The sequence below is a fragment of the Oncorhynchus gorbuscha genome, linkage group LG15 (assembly GCF_021184085.1).
Source record: "Oncorhynchus gorbuscha isolate QuinsamMale2020 ecotype Even-year linkage group LG15, OgorEven_v1.0, whole genome shotgun sequence".
Classification (NCBI taxonomy): Eukaryota; Metazoa; Chordata; class Actinopteri; order Salmoniformes; family Salmonidae; genus Oncorhynchus; species Oncorhynchus gorbuscha.
In genome coordinates, this window is record NC_060187.1 from 31,711,616 (window position 1) to 31,724,547 (window position 12,932).

The 12,932-nt window shown below is 46.1% G+C and overlaps 1 protein-coding gene across 1 annotated transcript in view; it reads left to right on the forward strand.

Moving 5' to 3' along the window:
- Positions 1-1,560: 1,560 nt before the first annotated feature.
- LOC123997474 (acyl-CoA-binding domain-containing protein 6-like) overlaps positions 1,561-12,932 on the forward strand; it is a 62,264-nt gene continuing 50,892 nt past the window's right edge. The window contains exons 1-4 of the mRNA XM_046301749.1: positions 1,561-2,044; positions 2,783-2,815; positions 9,157-9,225; positions 12,082-12,187. Coding sequence (XP_046157705.1) covers positions 2,790-2,815; positions 9,157-9,225; positions 12,082-12,187 — 201 coding nt within the window. The 5' untranslated portion in view covers positions 1,561-2,044; positions 2,783-2,789. The remainder of the gene's footprint in view (positions 2,045-2,782; positions 2,816-9,156; positions 9,226-12,081; positions 12,188-12,932) is intronic.

Here is a 12,932-nt window from a genome sequence, read left to right on the forward strand (position 1 = left end):
CACCCCGTGGAGTCAAAATGATCACAAGAACTGTGAGCAAAAATCCCAGAACCACACGGAGGGACCTAGTGAATGACCTGCAGAGAGCTGGGACCAAAGTAATAAAGCCTACCATCAATATCACACTATGCCGCCAGGGACTCAAATCCTTCAGTGCCAGACATGTCCCCCTGCTTAAGAGAGGGCTGTCATTTGGCCTAGCCAGTCTCCAGATCTCAACCCCATAGAAAATCTTTGGAGGGAGTTGAAAGTCTGTGTTGCCCAGCAACAGCCCCAAAACATCACTGCTCTAGGGGAGATCTGCTTGGAGGAATGGGCCAAAATACCAGCAACAGTGTGTGAAAACCTTGTCAAACGTTTTCTGTAAATCTTCACCTCTGTCATTGCCAACAAAGGGTATATAACAAAGTATTGAGAAACTTTTGTTATTGACCAAATACTTATTTTCCACCATAATTTGCAAATTAATTAAAAATCCTACAATGTGATTTTCTGGGTTTTTTTCTTCTAATTTTGTCTGTCATAGTTGAAGTGTACCGATGATAAATTACTCATCTTTTTAAGTGGGATAATTTGCACAATTGGTGGCTGACTGAATACTTTTTTGCCCCACTGTATGTCGGAGTGGGACCCTGGCTAGCATATATATATATATATATATATATAGCCAGGGTCACACTCAGACATCATTTCTAAACAAAGCGTTTGTGTTTAGTGAGTCCACCAGATTGGAGGCAGATGACCAGGGATGATCACTTGATAAGTGTGCGAATTTGACAATTTTCCTGTCCTGCTAAGCATTCAAAAGTAACGAGTACTTTTGGGTGTCAGGGAAAATGTATGGAGTAAAAAGTACATAATTTTCTTTAGGAATGTAGTGAAGTAAAAGTTAAATAAATATTGAAGTGAAGTACATGTACCCCAAACTTTTTTTACTTAATTACTTTACACCACTGGACTTTACACCACAACCGGTTATATAGTGTTCAGTAAGTGTGTTTTTTGCATTTGTAAAATTATTTTGATGTGATAGGAAAGTAAAGGGATTTATGTTTCTAGAACCGTACCGCAAATGAGAATCGATTCGCGTCTAGATGGAGTATAAGGGAGTGTTAGCTTTTTGCCCTTAACTGAACATGTAAAGTCCTTGAACTAAGGATTCATTGTTAGGCTCCTTTTGTCCAATATTGGGCTCGGGTGAATCTAGCTCTCAAAAATCCTTCTTCATAGGGTTTAACAGTTAGCTTCGCCCATGGTTGGCTGTGTGTAAACTACAATTTGTAGTGTTTTAATTAGAAATGTCGATAATCATCCCTTGTGAAATGGTTTTTGAAACATATGCCCCTCATCTTTCATATCAGCGAGAAATCATCTTTAAAATAAAAAATATACTTACTGTAGCAGTTTTGTACAAATCCATAAGCTGTGTGCGAGGAGGAACTGGGTAGGAACTACACTTCATCCCCAGGTGCGCTTACACACAATGTTCTGAGCATGCTAGATAACTAATTAGCACAGATGTCTACCATCTGTCTCGCGTAAACAAGCGCTGTAACATGGTGATGTTGCTGTGTGGGAACACTAATCCTGTAACGGTGTATATTCATTTAAGCTCTTCGTTTAAAAATATATATTTAATTCTCGCTGATATGAAAGATACTTTCAGTATGTTTCCAAAACCGTACCCAGAGCGATGAGTTTTAACGTTCAGAACGAGCGTCGGGGATGTTAACAGAACTCGCCGATTCACATTTAGATGGAATATTTGGAGTATTTCTCGCTCACATGAAATACACATTCCTTATGTTTCCAAAACCGTACCGGTTTCTACATTCATTTTTTTTTGTTACAAATTGGAGCTAATTTACTGCATGGTCTTGTTCTCTTTAATGCTTTTGGGAGGAACAGAAGCAATCTGCTGAGTGTTGTGGTTATGTTTTGCTACAGGACAGCATGGAAGCAGCTTGAGGACGTGAGTGCAGAACAGGCCATGCAAGAGTACGTTTCGTGTGTAACTTCACAAGACCCAGACAGCAGTCAGAAGGTAAAACGCCCTCACAAATCTAATAATAAATTACACTTCATCTGGTACATTTGACATAATACCATTTCCAACTGCAGGAAACACAGATATGAGAACTGAAACAAATGTCTTCCTCACATTTGAACCATTTTTATTTGTAGGTTAAGTGTGCAAATAATAGTATGATAATACTAATAGTATGTGCCCTTTCTGATAAGAATCCTGTCTCTATTGCTTCAGTAGGCTTGACATGACTAAATAAAGATAATGAACATTGACAGCTTCATCTGCACCTTAGAATGCAGTATGGCACATTGACCAGCAGGTGGCACTGACCGACTGCAATTTGGCAGAAAGACCAAGCAAGCATTTGTCAAATAAAATAAAATTGTATTTGTTACATGCTTTGTAAACAACAGGTGTTGACTAACAGTGAAATGCTTACTGCATTTCACTGTTAGTCTACCTGTTGTTTACGAAGCATGTGATGAATGCTATTTTATTTGACAAATGCTTGGTCTTTCTGCCAAGTTGCATAGTCAGTTAGTGCCCCCTGCTAGTCAACATTTGTCTAACATCACCTGATACTGTCTCTTTAATGTTTACAGATTAGAATGAAACCAACTCCAGGAAATAATTTTGTGATTTTTCTCTTTTGTTTTCATCTATGTAGGCAAAATATAATTATTGTGAGTTTTACATTATTTGTGAGAGGGTTTTTGATCTAGCCTAAATACAAGACATTTTCTGTGCTTACAGATTGCGTATGTGGTGTACCTGCCTGCATCTGGGGTAGGGTTGTTACGCAGACATGAGCCTGCTCTCTCGGAGAGTATGGCACTGGAATCATTCTCACTAAATGATACACCATTACAATAACAGCCCTGCCAACTGGGACCAAGCAGACTGACAGTAGCTAGATTTACATCCAATTGGCGACAGATTCAGAAATATGCACATTTTCTCACCAGTTGTGTGTTTCCACCAAATGGACTTGTTGTGGATAAATATCACTGTGACGACGTAGTGCAAACAAAATGTACTTTTTCATGTACCGAATAAAAATCACCAGTTCACTGTGTTTCTATGGCATTTTCAACTTGACCAATAGTTTTGTCACAACTGTTGCATTAATCAGCATGTGCCTACTCTTGTCTTGGCACCCACGCTCTAGCCAACAGCTCTCAGATACAGTAGGCCAGTCTACATGATGAGATTATTATGGATAAGAGCGACAATATTTTTGTCAAACAGCAGCCATGCATCGATCATCATGTCACCAGAATAACACCCTCAATATTTACTGGAAAGGAGCATCAAGATCACTGTGCAATTTCACCAAACTGATGTTAATCACAATTTGTTTAATCTGTAGCCTTCTGTAGCCTAATAAACAACATGGTTTCCTGATTCGTAGTGTGAGGACCACATGTCATGACACACGTCGTTATGATGGTTATTACAGGGCCTTCAGAAAGTGTTCATACCCCTTGATTTATTCCACATTTTGTTGTTACAGCCTGAATTCAAAATTGATTAAATCTTTTTTTTAATACACAATACCCCATAATGAAAAAGTGGAAACATGTTTTTAGAAATTTGTGCAAACGTACACTACTGTTCAAAAGTTTGGGGTCACTTAGAAATGTCAGTGTTTTTTAAAGAAAAGCACATTTTTTGTCCATTTAAAATAACATCAAATTTAATTACAAAGTTCCTCTGTCCAGTGTCTGTGTTATTTTGCCATCTTAATCTTTTCTTTTTATTGGGCAGTCTGTGATATGGCTTTTTCTTTTCACATTCTTTGCTGGCTGAGCCGGCATCCCGGAGTCGCCTCTTCACGGTTGACGTTGAGACTAGTGTTTTGAGGGAATATTTAATGAAGCTGCCAGTTGAGGACTTGTGAGGCGTCTGTTTCTCAAACTAGACACTCAGATGTACTTGTTCTCTTGCTCAGTTGCACTTATGTCTGTGTCGGCTTTGCACATCTGGATTTGGGGATTTTCTCCCATTCTTCCTTGCAGATTTTCTCAAGCTCTGTTAAGTTAGATGGGGAGCGGCGGAGAACAGCAATCCTCAAGTCTTTCCACAGATATTAAAGTCTGGGCTTTGGTCGGGCCACTCACCATGCTTCACGGTAGGGATGATGTTAGACGGGTGATGAGCTGTGCCTGGTTTTCTCCAGACATAGCACTTTTCATTCAGGCCTAAGAGTACCATTTTTGTCTCATCAAACCACAGAATCTTTTGCCTTATGATCTCAGTTTTTCACCTGCCTTTTTGCAAACTCCAGGTGTGCTGTCATGTGCCTTTTTTCTCAGGTGTGGCTTCCATTTGGCAACTCTCCCATTCAGCCCAGACTGGTGAAGTGCTGTAGAGACTGTTGTCCTTCTGGCAGGTTCTCCCATCTGTAGTTCTGTCAGTGGTCATTGGGTTCTTGGTCACCTCCTGACCAAGGTCCTTTTCGCCCGGTTGCTCAGTTTGATCAGACAGACGGAGCCTGAGTAGTTCCATGTTTTTTCAATTTCCCAGTATTGGAGAACACTGTGCACACTAGAAATAGTTGAATATCCTTCCCCAGATATATGCCTCATCACAGTTCTCTCAGAGATCTACGATCAGTTACATGGACTTCATGTTATAGTTTCTGCTCTGAGCTGGGCACCAGGACTGTTGTATGAAGCTGATGTGGGTTTTGCTCATGCAGGGTGATGTGGTGGATGCTGTAACACAACAAAAATATAATGCGGAATAAGTCATAATAAGTATGAATACTCTCTAAAGGCACTGTACTTTCTAAAGCCATTTCTCGCGTAATACAGTTTGCTGACACAAAATGACACAAAAAGATCCCACCATGTCGAACGAACAAATTGTCATTATTTATACAATTGTACCAAAACTTCCTGTTTCCATTAAAGCTGTCATGATTTTTTTAGACTTTACTGCATTACAACTGTGGATGGTAACGTGGTTAAAGACTATGGGAAGGAGGGGCTGCAAAAAGGTTGAATGAAACAACATGTTTGTGTTTCAATAGACCAGTCCCTCCTTTTGTAGTATTTAATTTCCAGCATGGGTACAACGGATGCAGAATAGTTTTTTTATCGTTTGTTCTGACCTCTATTTATCAAGGCTGAGGAAAGTACCCAACATGAGAGAAACACAAATGCACTTTTCTTCCCCAATCAAAATTCAGCACAAAGCAGATCTGTCCCCTTCTCTGTCCTCAAAGGAGAGATTTAGAGTGATGTTTAGTGGTACGACATAAAAGCCTGTCACCTGTCCTGTTGTAGCCAGTGCCTTCCACCCGCCTCTCTCCTCCTCCGTCCGTCCTGCTACAATGTGAGTGTCAGCAGGCATCAGTGGCCTGCAAGCCAGCCTGACACATCCCTTTCTCTGGTGCTGCCATCGAGACCAATACGTGCTGACAAGGCCCCCAGCCTGACACATCCCTTTCTCTGGTGCTGCCATCGAGACCAATACGTGCTGACAAGGCCCCCAGCCTGACACATCCCTTTCTCTGGTGCTGCCATCGAGACCAATACGTGCTGACAAGGCCCCCAGCCTGACACATCCCTTTCTCTGGTGCTGCCATTGCTGACAAGGCCCCCAGCCTGACACATCCCTTTCTCTGGTGCTGCCATCGAGACCAATACGTGCTGACAAGGCCCCCAGCCTGACACATCCCTTTCTCTGGTGCTGCCATCGAGACCAATACGTGCTGACAAGGCCCCCAGCCTGACACATCCCTTTCTCTGGTGCTGCCATCGAGACCAATACGTGCTGACAAGGCCCCCAGCCTGACACATCCCTTTCTCTGGTGCTGCCATCGAGACCAATACGTGCTGACAAGGCCCCCAGCCTGACACATCCCTTTCTCTGGTGCTGCCATCGAGACCAATACGTGCTGACAAGGCCCCCAGCCTGACACATCCCCTGGTGCTGCCATCGAGACCTTGCTCTGGTCATCTACGTGCTGACAAGGCCCCCAGCCTGACACATCCCTTTCTCTGGTGCTGCCATCGAGACCAATACGTGCTGACAAGGCCCCCAGCCTGACACATCCCTTTCTCTGGTGCTGCCACGTCTGAGCCCCCACCACATACGTGCTGACAAGGCCCCCAGCCTGACACATCCCTTTCTCTGGTGCTGCCATCGAGACCAATACGTGCTGACAAGGCCCCCAGCCTGACACATCCCTTTCTCTGGTGCTGCCATCGAGACCAATACGTGCTGACAAGGCCCCCAGCCTGACACATCCCTTTCTCTGGTGCTGCCAGACCAATGTGCTGACAAGGCCCCCAGCCTGACACATCCCTTTCTCTGGTGCTGCCATGGAGACCAATACGTGCTGACAAGGCCCCCAGCATGACACATCCCTTTCTCTGGTGCTGCCATCGAGACCAATACGTGCTGACAAGGCCCCCAGCCTGACACATCCCTTTCTCTGGTGCTGCCATCGAGACCAATACGTGCTGACAAGGCCCCCAGCCTGACACATCCCTTTCTCTGGTGCTGCCATGCCGAGACCAATACGTGCTGACAAGGCCCCCAGCCTGACACATCCCTTTCTCTGGTGCTGCCATCGAGACCAATACGTGCTGACAAGGCCCCCAGCCTGACACATCCCTTTCTCTGGTGCTGCCATCGAGACCACGTGCCTGAGCCTGACACATCCCTTTCTCTGGTGCTGCCATCGAGACCAATACGTGCTGACAAGGCCCCCAGCCTGACACATCCCTTTCTCTGGTGCTGCCATCGAGACCATCTGACAAGGCCCCCAGCCCTTTCTCTGGTGCTGCCATCGAGACCAATACGTGCTGACAAGGCCCCCAGCCTGACACATCCCTTTCTCTGGTGCTGCCATCGAGACCAATACGTGCTGACAAGGCCCCCAGCCTGACACATCCCTTTCTCTGGTGCTGCCATCGAGACCAATACGTGCTGACAAGGCCCCCAGCCTGACACATCCCTTTCTCTGGTGCTGCCATCGAGACCAATATGACAAGGCCCCAGCCTGACACATCCCTTTCTCTGGTGCTGCCATCGAGACCAATACGTGCTGACAAGGCCCCCAGCCTGACACATCCCTTTCTCTGGTGCTGCCATCGAGCGTGCTGACAAGGCCCCCAGCCTGACACATCCCTTTCTCTGGTGCTGCCATCGAGACCAATACGTGCTGACAAGGCCCCCAGCCTGACACATCCCTTTCTCTGGTGCTGCCATCGAGACCAATACGTGCTGACAAGGCCCCCAGCCTGACACATCCCTTTCTCTGGTGCTGCCATCGAGACCAATACGTGCTGACAAGGCCCCCAGCCTGACACATCCCTTTCTCTGGTGCTGCCATCGAGACCAATACGTGCTGACAAGGCCCCCAGCCTGACACATCCCTTTCTCTGGTGCTGCCATCGAGACCAATACGTGCTGACAAGGCCCCCAGCCTGACACATCCCTTTCTCTGGTGCTGCCATCGAGACCAATACGTGCTGACAATCCCTTTCTCTGGTGCTGCCATCGAGACCAATACGTGCTGACAAGGCCCCCAGCCTGACACATCCCTTTCTCTGGTGCTGCCCAGACCTGTGCTGACAATCCCTTTCTCTGGTGCTGCCATCGAGACCAATACGTGCTGACAAGGCCCCCAGCCTGACACATCCCTTTCTCTGGTGCTGCCATCGAGACCAATACGTGCTGACAAGGCCCCCAGCCTGACACATCCCTTTCTCTGGTGCTGCCATCGAGACCAATACGTGCTGACAAGGCCCCCAGCCTGACACATCCCTTTCTCTGGTGCTGCCATCGAGACCAATACGTGCTGACAAGGCCCCCAGCCTGACACATCCCTTTCTCTGGTGCTGCCATCGAGACCAATACGTGCTGACAAGGCCCCCAGCCTGACACATCCCTTTCTCTGGTGCTGCCATCGAGACCAATACGTGCTGACAAGGCCCCCAGCCTGACACATCCCTTTCTCTGGTGCTGCCATCGAGACCAATACGTGCTGACAAGGCCCCCAGCCTGACACATCCCTTTCTCTGGTGCTGCCATCGAGACCAATACGTGCTGACAAGGCCCCCAGCCTGACACATCCCTTTCTCTGGTGCTGCCATCGAGACCAATACGTGCTGACAAGGCCCCCAGCCTGACACATCCCTTTCTCTGTTGTTGCCATCGAGACCAATACGTGCTGACAAGGCCCCCAGCCTGACACATCCCTTTCTCTGGTGCTGCCATCGAGACCAATACGTGCTGACAAAGCCCCCAGCGTGGCACAATGCCAGGGGAAGGCAAATGCCCCTCTGAAACGGATGTGATTGTATTAGTGTTAACAAAGTGCAGGGACTCTATTCTTACCAGGGTCCAGACAAACGGATTTAGGAGAGGCTGGATGGGGATGAAGGCAGCAGAAACAATAGTCCGTTTTGGACCTCCTAGTTTTTTGTTATTGTTGGATGCACTAGCTTTTACATTATAAAAAGAAGTGCATCAACTAGTATTCTGAATTAGAAGTGAATACCACTCCTGAAAGGTCATGATCCCCTCAGAAATGACGTCTGATTTGTTAGTTGTCTCGTGTGAGTCACTGTGGAAGAGAATATAGAACATAGGCTATACTAGAGCTGTTGTATCGTGCAGGCTATGAATACAGCATGTATTATCAGGTCAGATGTTTTTCAGAAAATAGGGAAAGGTAAAATAGCTCAAATTATTTTGAGCAGTTAAAATATACTACAGTACTCAAAGCTGACCTTTTAGATATAACTATTACCCATGTTTTGGAGTCATGTCTAAACAATATGTGAGCGCATCGGGATTACGTGAACCTATTTCTGTCTGTGAATAGGGAAATTCATTCTCCCAGTGGCTCTTTTGTTTTCCATTGTATGGCACAGTGTGCTTGTTTTAGGTGGGGAGAAGAGTGCACTGTTATACTGGATAACTAGGTAGGGGAATACGGAGCTGTCCTTAGAGCACAATAGTGTAGCATGCACCACTACAGACTCACTGTTATTACAAGAGGTGAAGGGGGTATTATGTCAAATGTGTTATTCATAGTGTAAGATATTGGTGCAGTTGTCTGACCCCTTTCAATGAATGTCTGGATAATTTTTAGTTTCTTGTTCCAGGAGAGAAGAGAGAGTAGGACAGGATTTGTCAGTAGCAGTCAGTTCCATCTACCAAGAAGAAATTATCAGGTACGTCACACAGACAGCCACACAGACAGCCACACAGACAGCCACACAGACAGCCACACAGACAGCCACACAGACAGCCACACAGACAGCCACACAGACAGCCACACAGACAGCCACACAGACAGACAGACAGACACACAGACAGACACACAGACAGACCGACCGACAGACTAACAGTATCAGAGACAAACTTCTGCTCTGAGTGTCAGAAGTTCCTCTGCAGACTGTAAACTGTTGTGGGGACATGAGACAGTCCTGATTTATGTCAATTATATTCACTCCCCTTACGGAAACCCTCAGAATCTTGTTCACCCTAAACACCTTGTTTCTGGAAAAATGGCTGTTTTAGACATTTAAACGAGGGTTGAATCCAGCAGGTTTTCCCCGAAATGATCCTCATTAGTATGCATGTGTTGAAGAGAGGTGGCCTGAGAAGCGCCTGCCTTTTAATTAGTTTTTTGTTAGCGTGGTGAAATGAGAGAGTGGTGAGTATAGCACGCTGTCGTGTGGGCTCCCCTGGCGACGCCCCTCTAGATGATAGCCAATGGGGATGTTCCATGGGGACCGGAAGTCATTAACCTTCCCCCTCAGCGAGGTTTTTCTCGGGTGTATCCCGCTCCAAACTGTTACACTCACTGGTTGGCTGAATATCCAATTTTCCCCTCAGTACAGGGAGGCCCTCACCATGTGAACTACTTTGCCTTCTCAGGCAGCTGCTTTTCACTGAGTTAATTGCATCCTCTTTGCTCATTTTCTGCTCCGAGTCGGGTAGATATGTGTGGAATGTGTATTGACAAAAGTAGGATTGATTGGCGATATCCCGAAGATAAGGAAGTCTGCTGCTTGTGATGGAATAGATCTTTGTGAGCTACACTTGTAATCCTCACAGATTGTGGAAAGGATCTGATCAACATCAGACTTATTGTTAGCTGACTGGCATTCTAGACCACTTGGCTGGAGAGTCCCAGCGAGTGTGAGTTCTCTCATTGCCACCCAAAGCGCTTTGTTGTAGCCTGTGTGTTTTGTGTGTGTGTGTTGTGTGTGTGTGTGTGTGTGTGTGTGTGTGTGTGTGTGTGTGTGTGTGTGTGTGTGTGTGTGTGTGTGTGTGTGTGTGTGTGTGTGTGTGTGTGTGTGACCTCCCTATAAGAATGTGTGTGATTAATGGTAGAGCTGTTGAAGTAATCTGTAGTGGTCTGGCTGTGTTGGGAGATGAGTGTTCTCCTGCTGAACGGCTGGCATGCATGCAGGCTGATTGATGAGGGGGAAATCTGTCAGTATGCCGGGCTGGGCTGTGGAGTAGGATTGTGTTGTATGAGGCTGGTGTGTGTCAGTGAGCTGAGCACCAGGACTGTTGTATGAAGCTGATGTGGGTTTTGCTCATGCAGGGTGGTGTGGTGGATGACGGTATGGTGTTTAGGGGTCGTGACACCAAATCCACGTTTACAGTAATTGATTGGCGACACAGTAGTTACAACATCCACATGATATCACAGTGGCGGTTGCACACAGGGCCGTACAGTTCCGCATGCTTCGGTTCGGCTCTCATAGTCCCATAAAAGACCCTCGCTTGAAAAAACAGAAAAAGCGGCAATAGTAGTAGGCCAGTCATACACACATCAGGGATGATAACTGGCCCTACCCCCTCCCCCCACCCCACTCTCTCCCCCAGCTGGTAGTCAGCTGTGGTTAACCAGGCACTGGGGATGACAGAGTAGCCTGTGACCTTCCCAGCATGCCGTGCGGTGGGTGGTGCTGATTATGCCGTTTATCAGGGCACCATTAATCGTGTGTGTGCTTTCGGCCGGAGGGGTGGCCAGCAGCCATGAGGCCAAACCCTCGCCAGCCAGCGCAGCCTGACTGATAAGCTCTGCCATTGATTAGTTGCCGTGGGAGACTGATGGTGCCCACGTGGCAGGGACACTGGGTCAGCGCTGCGATCACCGGAGAAGGGGAGGGGCTGAATGTGTCCTCGCATGTAACCTTATTCACATGGAATGAGCTGTTTTATAAATCAACGTGTGATACAAAACACGAAGCAGAAACACTGCTGCCCGGTATCCTAATCATTTCTCAGTTCCCCTCCAGTTAGGTAGTTCCCCTCATAACCCATAGTGTTCATCCCTGCCAGCCTGTCCTCCACTGGGACTGGGCCTGGGACTGAGTTGCTTTCTGTCAGACAATGGAAACTCAATGCAATTAATTAGGATCCCTGCATGGATAAGAGGGAAGATGTAAATATCTAAATTAGATTTAGCCCCTTCCCTGTATGCCCCCACTCTACCCTTACCCCACCTGGCGTGGCTTCATACCTGCAGGTGATTAGGTGGGATATAATTTGAGCTAGTGTGGCGTACCTACCGTACAGCAGCTCCCCCAGGGATAACTAACCAGGGATGAGCAGGAGGAAATGTTATGTTTACCCCACCCAACCTGTCATAGCGTGTTTGTGTGGGGAGGGGGGGTGGGTGTTTACCTCACCCACACCTGGCCCCTCAAACAGCCAAACACAGGGCTTTTTCCAGCCAAACAAAATGCACAGCTGACGACAGTGTGTTCCACTCCTCTCCTATGGGGCCAAGAAACAGAAAGTTGCCCTTCACCTGACAATACTCAATATATTGGCATATGTATTCATATCCAGATCTGTTAATGACAAGATTTCAATAAGATTATTCAATTACTTAATACATTTTGATTCAGATCTAGATTTTTGATTAGCTGTGTGTATGTATGGTGGTGGTGTTATTGATTGTTTTGGCTGAGAAGTAGAATTCCCTGAAGAACAGGTGTCTCTTCCCAGTTCCTTCACTTCAATGCATTGGTACTCTGATGCTTTTTCTTACTCTCCCCTCACAGGGAAGAAGACAGGAACATATTTGACTACTGCAGAGAAAACAACATAGAACACATTACCACGGCTATCAGTTCCAAGAAAGTGGATGTCAACGCAAAAGATGAAGAGGTAAGTGACATCCTGTCCTCTTTTTAAACAAAACATGTTATTCATCCCAAAGCCTGCTCATTTGCAGTATGGTACAATATTTCCCCGTAGCTCCATTGTCTTTGGCCTCAAATTGACTATTAGTCCACGTGAACTCCTCACAGCAATATCTCAGATCTATGGGAGAAGCCCAGCTCTTTGACCCCAAATCTATTCATCTGCTCTTTATTCATTTATCACAGAGGGCAAATGCCTTAGTCCTTCTTTCATCACAGCAATTCTTCAAATGATGAACCAGTTGGTGCATCAGCAGCCATGGCAGATGGTGCTCTTTGTGGGGCCACTCCAGCATTATTTACCAGTGGACTGCAGGTCCTCAATACAACCAGTAGAGGGCACTAGTGAAGTTCCATCCACCCCCTGAGGTGATTCATCTCAGATAGGCAACCAGCTGAGAGAGTAGAACTGGGACGATAAACCAAATATTGTCGACACTGACCATACCGACAACTTATCGGAGGCATTTTGCTGATATTGTTCATTATGATAAGTAGTCTACACTAGAGAAATGTGAAGTTTTTTAAATTAAATAATTTTGCTAATATGTGTGATTGCTAACGGGGCAATTGATGGCTACAACCATCAAACTAGTTGAAGTAGTTTAAAGGGTATAGTTATCAATTAAAGGCTATTTTTAGAGAGAGAGAGAGGTCTTATTGAATAGATTAACATATCCTACCGTCTTCTCTCTTTGTTTAGGTACAAG